Source organism: Heteronotia binoei, chromosome 10 (assembly GCF_032191835.1).
Source record: "Heteronotia binoei isolate CCM8104 ecotype False Entrance Well chromosome 10, APGP_CSIRO_Hbin_v1, whole genome shotgun sequence".
Lineage (NCBI taxonomy): Eukaryota > Metazoa > Chordata > Lepidosauria > Squamata > Gekkonidae > Heteronotia > Heteronotia binoei.
In genome coordinates, this window is record NC_083232.1 from 80455867 (window position 1) to 80470097 (window position 14231).

Below are 14231 nucleotides of genomic sequence, written 5' to 3' on the forward strand. Positions count from 1 at the left end.
CTCCCAGATGCTGCCCTTTCAAGGACAACTCCTGTGATAATTAAGGCTAACCCAAGGCCATTCCAGCAGCTGCAAGCAGAGGAGCGGATAATCAACCCCAGTTCTCCCAGGTAAGAGTCTGCACACTTAACCACTACACCAAACTGGCTCTCCGCACCAAACATGTATCAAGGACTGAGATTATTATTTTTAGAAACTCCTCAAAGGTAATATATTTTGCAAACTTGGGATGAAACATCATCCATTTGGATTTGCAAAAATATAAATTAATTAAGGTTTAACAGTTGCCCTTTTGTGTGTCTCATGAACAGAATAAATTTTCATTCTTCCAGTATACCCACACTGCATGAATAATATTCATGCATTCATGGAGACCACCAGTAAGGCACAGTGAAACTAAAGCGGTCCACAAGAATTAAATTAAGACACTTGTTTACTGGCATATATAATCTATCAATCATCTATTATCTTTCTATGAGAGAGAGAGACAACACATAAAGGCTGCAGTTTTAACAATATGATCCCACCTTGAAGGTAAGTTACATGCCTTCTTCCAGTTAATGTAATAGTCATAGCCAAAGCAAAGGCAGAAAGACAAAGTTAATAAAGGCCTTTCTCTACTACCAGCTTTAAAAAGAAAAACGAAGAAATGAACTCTGACTTATTCCCTACTATATTGTAAAGAGGTTCAGACTGCATGAATATTTTTAAGAAAACTGACACCAGACCAAAATGTCCCCAAGTTATTACAGAACTGGATTAAAGGGCCAAAAACTTGTATGTTGAACTAATGTGGACGTTGACAGCCACACCACTGGAGTACTGTAAGTGTCCCCCAGCTGAGAAAGCCATAAATGCAGCCAGATGCTTCCGGCAGGCTGAAAAAAATTACTGCCACTCTGAGATTAGAATGTGCACTTTCGTTTGATTAATGAAAATGTAAATGAAAGAGCTCTTCCTTCGTCAGTTACGATTACAGACCAGAGTGGCTTTTGGAGATATATTTGGGTCCCAAGAAGCTAAAATCCAATATACTGTAACTGCAATAAAATCTGATAGGGGATTAACCCTCTCACACATGTAAATCTTATGGGAACAAGAAAACATATGGAAGTGGTAGTTAAATGCAGCATGGAAGTAATGTAGTTGCTGAAACCAACTCTCAGGTATATGGATGTGAAGGACAAAAACAAGAAAACCTGATGTTAATTATACACCAGGACCAATGTTCCCTCTAAGCTGCAGCGTCTTGTGAGCAAAAATTCTACTTTGTGAACTACTGGCATTAAAGTTGTGAGCTACTGCATACATTATGTGCTCTGGGGTCATCCTTCCTGGGCTAAGACAAAAATATGTGAGCTGGAGGCTAAAAATCTGTGAGCTAGCTCATGCTAACTCAGCTTAGAGGGAACACTGACCAGGACCTATAGCTGTTATGCCATGCTGTAACACTGAAGTTCAAAATAAAAAGAAAAATGACACAGCTTTGGAGTTGTTAGACCAAACAGCCCTGTTCCATAACATGACAACAGATAGATCTGCAAACGATTTGGAAATCAGATACACCATAAACTGCCCAACAGTGACACCGACCTAATGCACTCTCCTTAAGACAAAATTCAAGTTCGGTAACGCCTTAGAGACCAACAACATTTCCCAAGGTATAAGCTTTCATGACAAACTGAGCTTCGACTCCTGAAACTATACTTAAAACAAGAGTCCCATCAGAATTTCAACATTTGTGTGTGTGTGCAGTTATTGTTTTTTTATTGCCAAGCCTAAAGGAAGTCAACTGAGAGGATAAATGGCTTTGGGCAGGCAGTGGTTGCTTTCCCCCAGCTAACCTGCTCATTGTCTCACTGACTACTTGGGCCTCTTATAATCAAACCTAGGACCATAAAACACATCACTGACTGCAAACAAGTAAGATGCTGTTTCGTTTCAGCATTCAGAACTCTTTAGATAGTTTCCTTTCTGGTGCCTAAAACCTCAAGCCAAACCTTGAAAATTTCTGTTGTTATCCCACACATAAATTCTGCCTACCTGTTAAAAAGTTTTACCATATTAATGTGCAGCCTTTGTGGTGGGAGGAAAATGCTACATTTAAAAAGACCCACATTACCCTCTTATCCTTCAGTTACCTAGTATTTCATAAACAGTAATGGCAACATAAAAATCAGGGTCTTCCCCACGGCAGAAATTTGGGTCTTCCTCAAGCAATGCTTTGCCACATTTTCACTCTGAGGTGAAAGCCAAGTTTTATAAAGATCCCCTTGCCCTTTGCATGCTTATTAAGAGCTAATTCTTTAGCAGGCTATGTGACATTGTAGCTGTTTGGGATTCAGGGAGAATTTCAAAACCAGGTTCTATCACATGGGGTTACACACATGTGATGGGACCTGTTTTTGAAAGTCTCCCTGAATCCAAACAGCTACCATGTCCAGATTGCTAGGCATTCTACCTGACAGGTAAAATATTCCTATGTGCCGGAGGATTCTGATGCATGGATAATTTCAAATGCATGATGCATTCTGATGTAAGATAATCCTTGTGATAAGAGAGTTCCTCTGAACCAGCTTCAAATCTAACCCAGAGGGAACACAAATATTACACAAGCAGGGACGGAAGCCAATATGTTTCTGATTACTGCCTGCCCCCAGCAATCTTGCCTTATTGAAGTCTTCAGATGTGGCTCTCATCTCCTTCCATGTCTTATTCAACAGCTGGATACAAATGCAGAAGAACTCTTCAAATGACCTATCATGCGTGAAGAACATTGGGTGGAAATCGTTGCCGGTCTCACTGGCTAAAAAAAACAACATACACAGAGAAAAGGAAAAACAAAAACAAAATATTAATAAAACACTGACAGATATATCCCTACCGAAAGCCCAGTAATACAGAGCACAATTATGAACCAAGCACTAAAGAATCAAGATAGGGGGGAAAAAAGAGTAACCAGGGAAGTAAAAACAATTTGTGAAATAGCAAACTGATGCAATGACTGCTAAAGAAAACAAGCAGAAATGGCTTAATCCAATTCTCTCCTGGAAGTGAGGATTGATCTTGCTGTTGAGCCTTAGTCAGTGGGAATAAAAGGTCACCATTTTCAGTATGTGCTGTTACTGCTTCTGCTGAAGGAAACAAGAGGATGGCTGCATGGTTGGCTGTGTTCATGAACTTAGAACCTTAGATACCAATGTCTGATCCAGTAAAGACTGACATGTAAGAGAGCCAGTGGTCCTTGCCGAATATCTGTATGCATCTGGAAATGTGGCCAGCCATCTGGGTCAAGATCATGGAGTGACCAGTGATGCTTAATCTACAACTGTCAGAGAGCTGCATTCACAATTACCATAAACTTAAATAGCCAAAGGACTCTTTGTTCTGGTGCCACCCTGCCAAACATAAATAGACAATATAAACTACAAGTGGAGAGCTGTGAGAAACTTGTGGGAGTGGCTATCCCATTTCCATTGTTTCTTGGAGTGGTGTTTAGTAAATTGTCACAAGTATCTTTTAGACTTCTTTTGACATTACTGAATTATGACTTCTCTCATTGGTTGTAACCTCCAAGTGGAGCTCCAGAATTACACTACACTCCAGACAACAGAGAACTGTAACCTTTGAGAAATGGTTGCTTTGCAGGGTACCATGTGGAGGCCTCTCTCCTCTCCAAACATTGAACTCCTCACACTTTACCGCACTACACATTACACTTGATCTTAGCCAAAAGGCCAAAAATCGAACAAACGTACCACAAAACTGGCAATGATAATCAGGTGTGGTCCCAAGGACTCTTCCCTCAAAGATTAAAATAGGTGTGGAAAGGGCCCTACCCCCACCTTTTCCTGATAGGAACTGACGCCTGAAATGCTGTGGTTGCCTAGCAACAGCCACTGAGGGAATCTGTTGCTTAAAGCTACAAGGTGCTCCTTTTATCATTTTCAGGGTGTTTTTTTTTTAACACCTCTCCATTGTGGTTGTTTTTTGGGGTTTTTTTTTAAAGATTTCACATTTTCCTGCAAACCTGTAGAAAGCTCCATCTTGCCTGCTCACAGCTCTAGTCGCCAGATTTAAGAATCCAAAAATCTGACCAACTTGGCTATTAATATATTATTAACTATTAGTGTTTAATATGTAAGTATAAATTCGACTTTCTAACCTACAACATACCTTTTGAGAAGGTAGGGTTGTCTTTCCTCATCACAGGTGGACCTGTGCATTCTTTACTCGCCTCTCTGCCTTCTCACCCTCTCTCCAGCAAGAGGCAAGAGAATGAATTGCCAAGGTGCTCAGAAGAATGCAAGCAGGCCACAAAGAAGCCCCCCCCCCCCACTCGACTCTTTGGCCAGCTTGCCTTTTCTTGGGTGGCTGCTATGGGGCTGGGGTTCACCTCCTTCTTTATAGTCAGTTTGCTCCCTCCTAGTGGCTGCTCTGGTGCTGGGATGAGAGCTCAGAGGCTGTTGGAGAGGATGAGCCCTTTACTTCCATCCTAGCATGAGGCAAACATCTCAGCGAGGCTCAGCCATTGTCTAGTCCATTCTGCCATGGCAGTTTCATGGTGGAAACCACCTGCTAATCGCAAGTCTCACATGATAATGGCTTTGCCCACTTTCCGGAAACATGGGGCAGGTGCTACATTAGGGACTGGTTCTCACAAGAACCACAAGTGGCTCTTGAACCTCTGGGTATCACTAGTGCAGGGCTTTTTTTGAGCAGGAATGCAGTTCTGACTGGCTTGGCATCAGGGGGTGTGGCCTAATATGCAATGAGTTCCTGCTGGGCTTATTCTACCCCCCCCCCCAAAAAAAGCCCTGCACTAGTGTATATGCTAATGTCTGACAGTCAGTCAGTCAGTCATGTCTATGGTCTTGAAGCTGCCATTAGGATTAAAGATAGAATCACAGAATCATAGAATTGGAAGGGTTAGACCATCTAGTCCAACCCCCTGCTCCATGCAGGATCAGTCTAAAGCATCTCTGACAAATAATCATCCAGCCACATTTGAAGACTGCCAATGAAGGGGAGCTCACCACCTTCTACAGGCTTTTGCTTCAGCCTCAAAAGAATCTTGGCTATCTATACTGATATACATAGCAAAGCTGCAGCATCCAGATGTCTGCAAGGTTTCCATTGCATTGTGACCCCAAACCTCTTTGTTATCACAACACCAAAGTATTTTCAATAAAAATTTGTAGCTAGGATAATTATGCCACACCGTATTGCAAGGGTCTATTACTATTACAGTATTTCTGCTATGGTGGAAACATAACCAGTGTGTTCTAGAGGTCAAAGCTCTGGACTAGGCCTGAGGAAATCCAGATTCAAGACCCCACTTGGCTGCTTTCTCATACAGGATTGTTGTCAGAATAAAATGGAGGAAGGGAAGGTTAAATTGTAAACAAATAAAATATGTGAGGCAGACAAGAGATCACCAGCCTTTATAGTGCCTTGTAACATTAATTCATAGGTGGACCTCTATTGGCAAAAATGGGCAAGAATGACCCAATCAAATTAATTTGGTTCCCCCCACCCCTGCCAAAGGCACAAATACATATTGCATATGTTATCTTGTTATAACCCTTGTAACAACCCTGTAAACTAGAAGCAGCTCTATTATGCCCATTTTACAGATGGAGAGGGGAAGGCTTAGCAATTACAGCTTGCCTAGGGACACCCCTAGTGAGTTCAAGGCAGAGAAAGCTTTGAACCACTGCAACCTCCTGATTCACAGCTCATTCTTGGGTTCACTACCCACCTGTAAATTACGCTGGCCTAGGTCTGGCACATGTAATTCTGCACACCTTGCTTCTGATGGACGTGAAGTCTCAGAGCAGAGGCCGTGGTCATCTCTAAAGGTGCTGTGTTCCAATGATAAAATTACAACCAAGAGCTTTCTTTTTTTTTTTTAAGTGTGAGCTTTATAATTGCAATGTCAGAGAGATTAAAATCCAATCAATTTCTCTCATCTTATGTGGTTGGGATGTGAGTTAAATTAACAGTCTAGGTCCAATAAAACTTCATTACTTTCCATGACTGGGTACTCAAGGGGGGGGAGTGGTGAAAGTCACTGGCTTCCAATCTACAAGTTAGGTCTGAGTCATTAAAAATGAGTGGTGTCAGGGGCCTCATTTCCAGGGGTGCCTGGCACCTTCTGTTTCCATTCATTTTGACTGCAGCTGTGACTGAAGCACATTTCTGATAATCAGACCTTCAGTCTGTAATTGAACACAAACAGTAGTGAATCCCCAGGAGTGCCTGTAGTTGTCATCAAACACTATTAAGCAGGAGCAGAAATAAAACAATGGCGCGGGAACAGGGCTGCGTGAGCAAGGAGATGAAATTGGGCAATGGCCTTGAGAGATCAAGGTCTTTAAAAAAAAGAAAAGAAAACCTTTCAAGCATCAGCTGCCCAGTGTTTCAACTTGCAAAGGCAAATATAATGGAATGAAAAAGAGAGCTTTATGGGTTCTATCAAAACTCTGATGTGCATGTTCCAGACATTCTATCCTTGTCCTTGTCCTCTTCCTTGCTTCTGATGGATGTGAAGTCTCAGAGCAGAGGCCGTGGTCAGAGCGGAGAGATGGTGGCTCAGTGGTAGAGCATCTGCTTGGGAAGCAGAAGGTCCCAGGTTCAATCCCTGGCATCTCTAAAAAAGGGTCCAGGCAAATAGGTGTGAAAAACCTCAGCTTGAGACCCTGGAGAGCCGCTGCCAGCCTGAGAAGACAATATTGACTTTGATGGACCAAGGATCTGATTCAGTATAAGGCAGCTTCATATGTTCATATGTCGTCCTCCTCTGCAGCAGCAGCAACAACAACAACAACAGCCAGGACCAGCAACAAAACGAAGAGTCCGAGGGAAGCCTCAAATACTGAGATGGCTGTCTCAAGATTGCACCAAAATGGATTCTTAATTTGAAACCTGGACCAACAGGACAATGGTAAAAAAGTGGAATTTTAAAATTCTGCTTTAGTTGAGACAAAAAAACCGGACAATCTCAAGGTGGGGAGGGGTAACAGACACTCCTCTTCTACCTTCAGCTTACAGCAGTTCAAAAGGACTAAGGACGTAGGAGAAGCCACTCACTAAACTGAACTAATTCTAAACACCAGCACAAAAATTGAGCCACTGCTTTGTTAGGCATCCACCAAAATCTAAAGGTACACCAATAGCAGATTATTTATTAGATATATGACTCGCCCTTCCCAGCTACCACAGGGCTCAGGGTAATAGCATTTTTATAATGAAAACCATAAGTTGAGTATGAAAACAATTCTTAGAACAGTAGTACAGACTCTGTGGTTCACAGAGACCACAAACACAATGACTGTCAACAAAAAGAGCCACACAACAACTGCCTGCCCTGTGTGCCACCCCCAATACAATACAATAATATAAGGTACAACTATTGAACATATATAATTGTTACCTGTAACCTTTTTAATGACCAGAGTTCCTCTGCACATGTAGGACTGTCTCTTCCCACCACTTTTGTGCCTTAGCCAGCCCTCGTGCATCTGGAGTGAGGGGAAGGCTTTCCAAGGCAAACAAATAACACAAAACAGTATGCAAGCATTCCACATCTTCCGTGTTCTTTGTTAGGCTGAATGTTTAAAAAGAAATGCTTTCCTGTGTTAAAAGATCCCTTGAAGGGGAGACCCTTGAGTCTATCTTTTTAAAATATAAGGCACGGGTGGCCAAACTGGCTCGGAAGCCCCCACCGTCCCATCGGCCAGCTTGGAGAAGGCATTTCTCTCTTTAAATCACTTCTCCAGGCCAAGCCAGCCAGTTAAAGTTCCTTTCTTTCCACCTCTTCCTCTGCCATCTGTCTGCTTGCAGGCCTCCCTGCCTTCCTTCCTTGAGGCTCTCAAACATCTGACATTCATGTCTTGTGGCTCTCAAACATCTGATGTTTATTCTATGTTGCTCTTATGTTAAGTAAGTTTGGCCACCCCTAGTATAAGGGTTACTTGATGAGGACATTCAAACACACGCAGTCCAGGACCAGTTTTACAAACTGTTTACAAACTTACTGTTTGCATATAAGAGGAATTAATCTGATCATTCACCGGAATAACCATTTTGGTGATGTATTTCTATTTAACAGGCATTTGGTTCAATTGGATTTTATTTTTTAAATAACACTGTTTCCCACTGTGAGCCTGGAATGGGGGAAGATATGGGACTGTGTCTCTGAATACAAATCCCATGCATCAGCTATACTCTTCCCATTAATTTGCTTTTCAAATCCCCATAACAGCTAGAATGGTTTTAGCTCATTCCTGTCCTGCCCTCTACTGTCTCAGCCCAGCTTGGGTAAGGACAGGCAAATTGGGTTGTCAACTCCAGCCTGGGAAATTCAGGGCAGTGCCTGTGGGAAAGGAAAGCCGGGGAGAATCGATGGTATACCACTATAGAATTCTGTATGGTATACTACAGAAATTTGTCCTCTGAAGCTGCCATTTTTTCAGAGGGAACTGCTCTGTGTAGTCGAGAGCTCTGGGCCCCATCTGGAAAGTAGCACCCCTACCTGCAAGGCATCAGCATGGAAAGAAGCACCACCTTGTGACTCAAGCACCAGGTCATCAGCCTCATACTTAGCCTGTTCCTGGGCCCTTCCTAAGTATACCCCTCTGACTCCACTCCCTAGTGGCTACCTCTCTGCTCAGCCCCAGAACCACCTTGGGGTTGGAGTCGAGGCTCAGCCACCCCAACAGCATCACCCTCCTGTTCCCTCTCCTCTCGAGTGGTTGCTTTCCTGGCCACTCACTGTCCCCTGCAAGACTGCTGGCTTAAGTGCGCTAGGTGGCTCCCCTGTGGCCCAGCTCCATCTCTCTCCAGCCCACTCATCCCTGGCTGCTGCCAATGAACTGAGATGGGCTACTAGCTTCTTCTGGGGCAGGGCACACCACAGCAGTCCCTGGAGCCACAGACATCAGTGGCACATGCCAGGCCTCCACAGCCTGAAGTCGCACCAGGGGTGTTCCAGTACACCTTGGTTTGTAGCTATTGCCAGTGCCTTGTCTCAGCTGAGACCAGGAGGGAGCCTCATCACTGGACATTCTCTCTGATTCTGAAATGCCAAATCTGTATAAATCACATGAAGGACAGGTTCTATACCTCTCTGGAAACTATGTTAAAAATTCACTGAGTGAAGTGTGTGAGTGTGTGTGATCCAGTGGGACTCGAGACGTCCTTCACCTTCATAGCTTTTGAAAACTTTATTTTTGGGAAAACAAACAAACAAAAAAAACATTTACTCATAGTAACCGGCACTTGGGAAAACACAGGTAATTTCTGCCTTCCAGGTTAAATTTTTATCTTAAGAATGTTGCTCACACAAGTCATTTTTTAATCAAACTATACATGTTTATTATGTTTAGCCATCTCTGGTATTTTCCATTTAACAGAATAATGGTACTGGACCCTTTTGCCCCCAAACATGAAAGCAAATCATGCAGTGTTCTATATTTTGCTTGAATTCGCATCTTAGCCAGGAGAGAAAAAAAAAAAAAGGTTTGATGCCATGATGTATTTGTTAGGAATACTCAACTATCAGTTCACAAAAAATCAATTTGAGTTTAGAATAATAATAATAATTATTATTATTATCTTTAATTTGTATCCTGCCCTCCCCGCCAAAGCAGGCTCAGGGCGGCTCACATGGCATAACATAATACGCTGCATTCCAACAGTTTAAACAAGGTGTTTACAAAACATTGCAAATCATATATACATATTATTATCCTACATTAAAACCATCTAATTAAAACCATCAAATTAGTTTGGTGCTAAAATCTCGGTGTTATCCATCTTACAGTTTTTCCGTGGCGACGGTATTTCGTCTACAGTAACCTCATATTAAGCAAAAGCCAGCTGGAAGCGGGTAGTCTTGCAGGCCTTGCAGAACTGGGTAAGGCTTCGCAAGGCCCGCACCTCCTCCAGCAGTTGGTTCCACCAGTGGGGAGCTGTAATCGAAAAGGCCCTTTCCCTGGTGACTTTCAGTTTGGCCTCCTTCGGCCCGGGAACTACCAAAAGATTTTGAGAACCAGATCGCAGTACCCTCTGGGGAATGTATGGGAAGAGACGGTCCCTAAGGTAGGCAGGTCCTCTGCCATATAGGGCTTTAAAGGTGATAACCAGCACCTTGTAACGAATCCGGTACACTACTGGCAGCCAGTGCAGTTCCCGCAGCCTCGGCTGTATGTGCTCCCACCTAGGGAGCCACAACAGCAGCCTGGCTGCCGCGTTCTACACTAGCTGCAGTTTTTGGGTTCGGCACAAAGGCAGCCCCATGTAGAGGGCATTACAGTAGTCCAACCTCGAGGTGACCGTTGCTTGGATCACTGTTGCCAGGTCATCACGCTCCAGGAAGGGGGCCAACTGCCTCACCCGCCTAAGATGAAAAAAGGCGGATTTAGCAATGGCTGCTACCTGGGCCTCCATTGACAAGGCAGGCTCCAGCAGCACCCTCAAGCTCCTGACCTTGTGTGCCATTTTCAATGGCGCACCGTCAAAGGCTGGTAGGGGGATTTCCCTTCCTAGGCTGCCATGGCTCAGGCAAAGGACCTCTGTCTTCGCTGGATTCAACTTCAACATACTCAGCCTGAGCCATTCTGCCACAGCTTGCAACGCCAGGTCCAAATTTTCTGGGACGCAGTCAGGCCGGCCATCCATCAGTAGAGTTGGGTGTCATCAGCATACTGGTGACAACCCAATCCATACCTCTGGGCAATCTGGGCGAGAGGGCACATGTAGATGTTGAATAACAGCATTCCTATACAGGTCACATAGAAGGTGCCTGATACAGTACCTAGCAAGTCTACACCATATCAGCATTTGTATGGGATATGGGACAGAAGCCCCATGTATGAGAGGCTGGGAGAGAAAGAAGAGCCTAAAAATGTTTAAATGGTTTCTTGAGGAATTTAAGAGAAAGTCTTAAAATTATTATGGCTTTCAGGAGACCAAGAGAAATCAGGACTTCTCTCTGATTTTCTGTGCCTTAAGGACCAAAGAGATAAGCAATTGACTGTTGTATCAATTATGACTCCTAGAAGCTCTAGCTGTTGTACTGGCTTCAGTGAGTTCTTCTGCAGGTTTATGATGCAGACATTGTAGACATTTGCAGACATTGAATGGTCATCTATGTATCCATTAGTGATTTGATTCTGGGGCTGGACCTGATCTAAAGAAAGATGTATGTAGATGTAGTCATCTAATTAAGGATGTATGTGGGTCCCCTTGTTCTCTTAACAATTTGATAATTTGATAATTCGATTGAATTAACAGAAGTCTTCCCTCATGCAGAAGTGGGGATATCTCCTGAGCCTTGGAAAAACCAGAATGTGTAGGTATGCCTCTGCAAAATGTATGGATGTAAGGAACTCTCCTGTTTGTAGGGATTCTACAGTGGATGGGGGTGTTTTCATCCTGAAATGTCTCAATTTGATGGACTTGTTAAGGAATTTTAAAATCCAGGATGACCCTCCAGTCCCCATTCTTCTTGACACAGTAAAGAAAACAGAGTATTCCTGCTCTGAAAGTGGTACAGGCTCATTGGCCTGGATGACAAGATGTTGGGATACCTGGGTGATCCTGAGACATTTTTCAGGTCTCTTGGAATGAAACATTCTGGTAGAGGGTTGGAAAATTCCATTACATACCCCTTGGTGACTAACTCCACAGTCCAAAGATCTGCTTGAGACTGGATCCAGACTTCTTTGAAGTGAAGTAGTCTTCCTCCCACCAGAATCAAGGAGACATCATGCTTTGAGGTACTTTCCATCCTGGTCGATCTTCTCTAATCTGTTCCTGGGCCATTCAGCAAATCTGGAGTAAAAAACCTCTTCTGAGGAAGGGTTTCAATTGATTCCAGTTCAGTCTCCTTGGATTCTGTTTGGATCTTGGCAAGGCACTTTGGGAATGAAAGGAAAGACCTCCATATGTCCGTCTATCTGAACCTCTCAGTGTCTTCAGTAGTGGCTTCTACGTGTGCCTAGTTTCCACCAGGGTCTTTCCAGGCAATCTCCAAATAATCTGTCTCCCTGGAAAGCATATGCCATCACAATAGCCTTCAAATGGAAGTCAGCTTACCATGCCCAGAGCCAAAGGTTCTTCTTGCTGCAGCAGCCAAAGACATGGCTCTGTATGAAAATATAAGTGAGACCAATGCCGCATCTGCCGTGAAGAAGGTTCCCGTAAGAATTCTTTTGGCCCCTTCCCTGAGTTGCCTATTGGACTCAGGTAATAGTTGGAGTACCTTCCTTGTCCAGATGGCAGCTGCCCTGCATTCAATGGATGGAAACATGTAGATATAGACCTTGCCTTGCTTTACCTTACAACATAGAAGCAATATGACAATTTGCTCATGCTGACAGACTGCTGCTTTGCTGTAACAACCTGTACTGGTTTAAAGAGGATTCTTATGTCTGTAGTAATTACTTTTGCAAGGTCTACATTGCTGTCTCTCGCAATAAACATGCAAAATGTGAAGGGCAAATGTATATTCCCAAGTATTTGGTGACATAAGGCTGAGTGTCTTGATGGACATGTTCGAAGCACAGCTGTGAAGATTCCGTCCTGAAAAATTTGCACCTGTTACTAGGCGCAATTCAAAGTGTTGGTTCTTACCTTAAAGGCCCTAAACAGGTTGGAGCCAGGATACTGTCTCCTCCAATACTATCCAGTGTGCCAGTTAAGATCTGTTTCTCAAGCCCTGCTCTCTGTGCCTTCAGAGGTGAAACAGATGGCAACAAGAGACAAGTCATTCTCTGTGGTACCACCTTGCCTTTGGAATGCCCTTCACCTTGAAGTCTGCCTGCTGTTTACACTACTTTCGTTTAGATACCAGGCCAAAACACATCTTCACATCTTTTTACTCAGAATTTTAATTAGGGGGTTTATTTTACCAGCTTTCAAATGGCCTGCTTTTGCTGTATGGATAGTTTTCATGCGGCTTATGTCCAATGGCTTGTTTTTCACATTGTGACATTTAACTGTAAACTGCCTTGAGCGGGACTCTGAAGAGGCAATACAGAAATACCCTAACTGAATAAATAAACATACAACTGTCCTTTACAATTTACATGCTTACTGAGAAACATGCTGGCGCTGCTATGGCAAATGTGACAACCATTTTTTGAGAGTGCAGCATTCTCAACTGAAGGAAATAATACAACGTTCTTGGTTCTGTTTCATTCTGGTTGCCCACAGGAAATCAACTTGCCTATAACATCATTAATACTTTGAGGCCCTTGACAGACTGTACTATGAAACTGGCCACAAGGAAACAAAATGGGAGCTTCAACAGCTGACTGAAACCTTTATAGTAACCACAACTGCAGGAGCCAAATCTATGCAAAATGGGCTGAGTCCAAAACACAGATCAAGGCTGCCATTTTTACATACAGTTGTACAAGAACTCAACTCTGGTTTTCATTTTCCACCCTCCTGATTGTCAATCCCTTCTAATCTTCATCCAAGAACACTAGTTAAGAGGCACATTAGAAATAGCTGTGGAGAACAGATAAGGCCAGTGTTTCAAATAACCAGCAAGAGGGGAAACTGTTATCATGAAGGAAGAGTAGTTTTGCAAGGGAGCAGCAGAAGGAGAATTGAAAGCAGAGGGGGAAAAAAACAATAAATGAGCAGATGGAGAAGACAGCAAACCAAGCAATGCCAAGCCAGGAAAGGAGCCAGTTCTGAGGTACATATGCTGGCTTGAATTATTCAAGGTTACGGCCTAAAAATGAACATATTATGTGATAAAGGGGTATTTCCAGATGCCAAAAATTAACCTTGAGTTTGCTAACATTTATTTGCCCATGGCCAATGCATGCTTAGTTGAGATGTTCTTGAAATTATGGTGATGTGATGGACAGGACAGCACTGGACATGAGGTGATACTGACCTCATGTGATCATTTGGGACACTGTGAATACATTCTGAAGGAATTCTATTGTTGTTTGAATTGTGATTAAATTAATATGGTACTGTTCGTATGAGTGCAATAGTAATATAGATGAGAAGCTTTATTGTAATACTTTACTCCTGGACCTCAGCTTCCAGTGAGCCGTAGATTCATCTGCTTCTTGTTTCTGGTTGCCTGGGATTGCAGACATTTGAAAGGTAGGTCACTATTAGCAAACACTTGCTTTGAGTAGTGCTTATACATCAAGTTCAGTAGAGCTGAAGACAAATACGGAAAACTCCAGTTCTGCTAG

The 14231-nt window shown here is 43.1% G+C and overlaps 1 protein-coding gene across 1 annotated transcript in view; it reads right to left on the minus strand.

Moving 5' to 3' along the window:
- Window positions 1-14231, minus strand: part of LOC132577939 (engulfment and cell motility protein 1-like) — a 262139-nt gene that overhangs the window by 24245 nt on the left and 223663 nt on the right. Inside the window, exon 15 of the mRNA XM_060247729.1 lies at window positions 2648-2806. Coding sequence (XP_060103712.1) covers window positions 2648-2806 — 159 coding nt within the window. The remainder of the gene's footprint in view (window positions 1-2647; window positions 2807-14231) is intronic.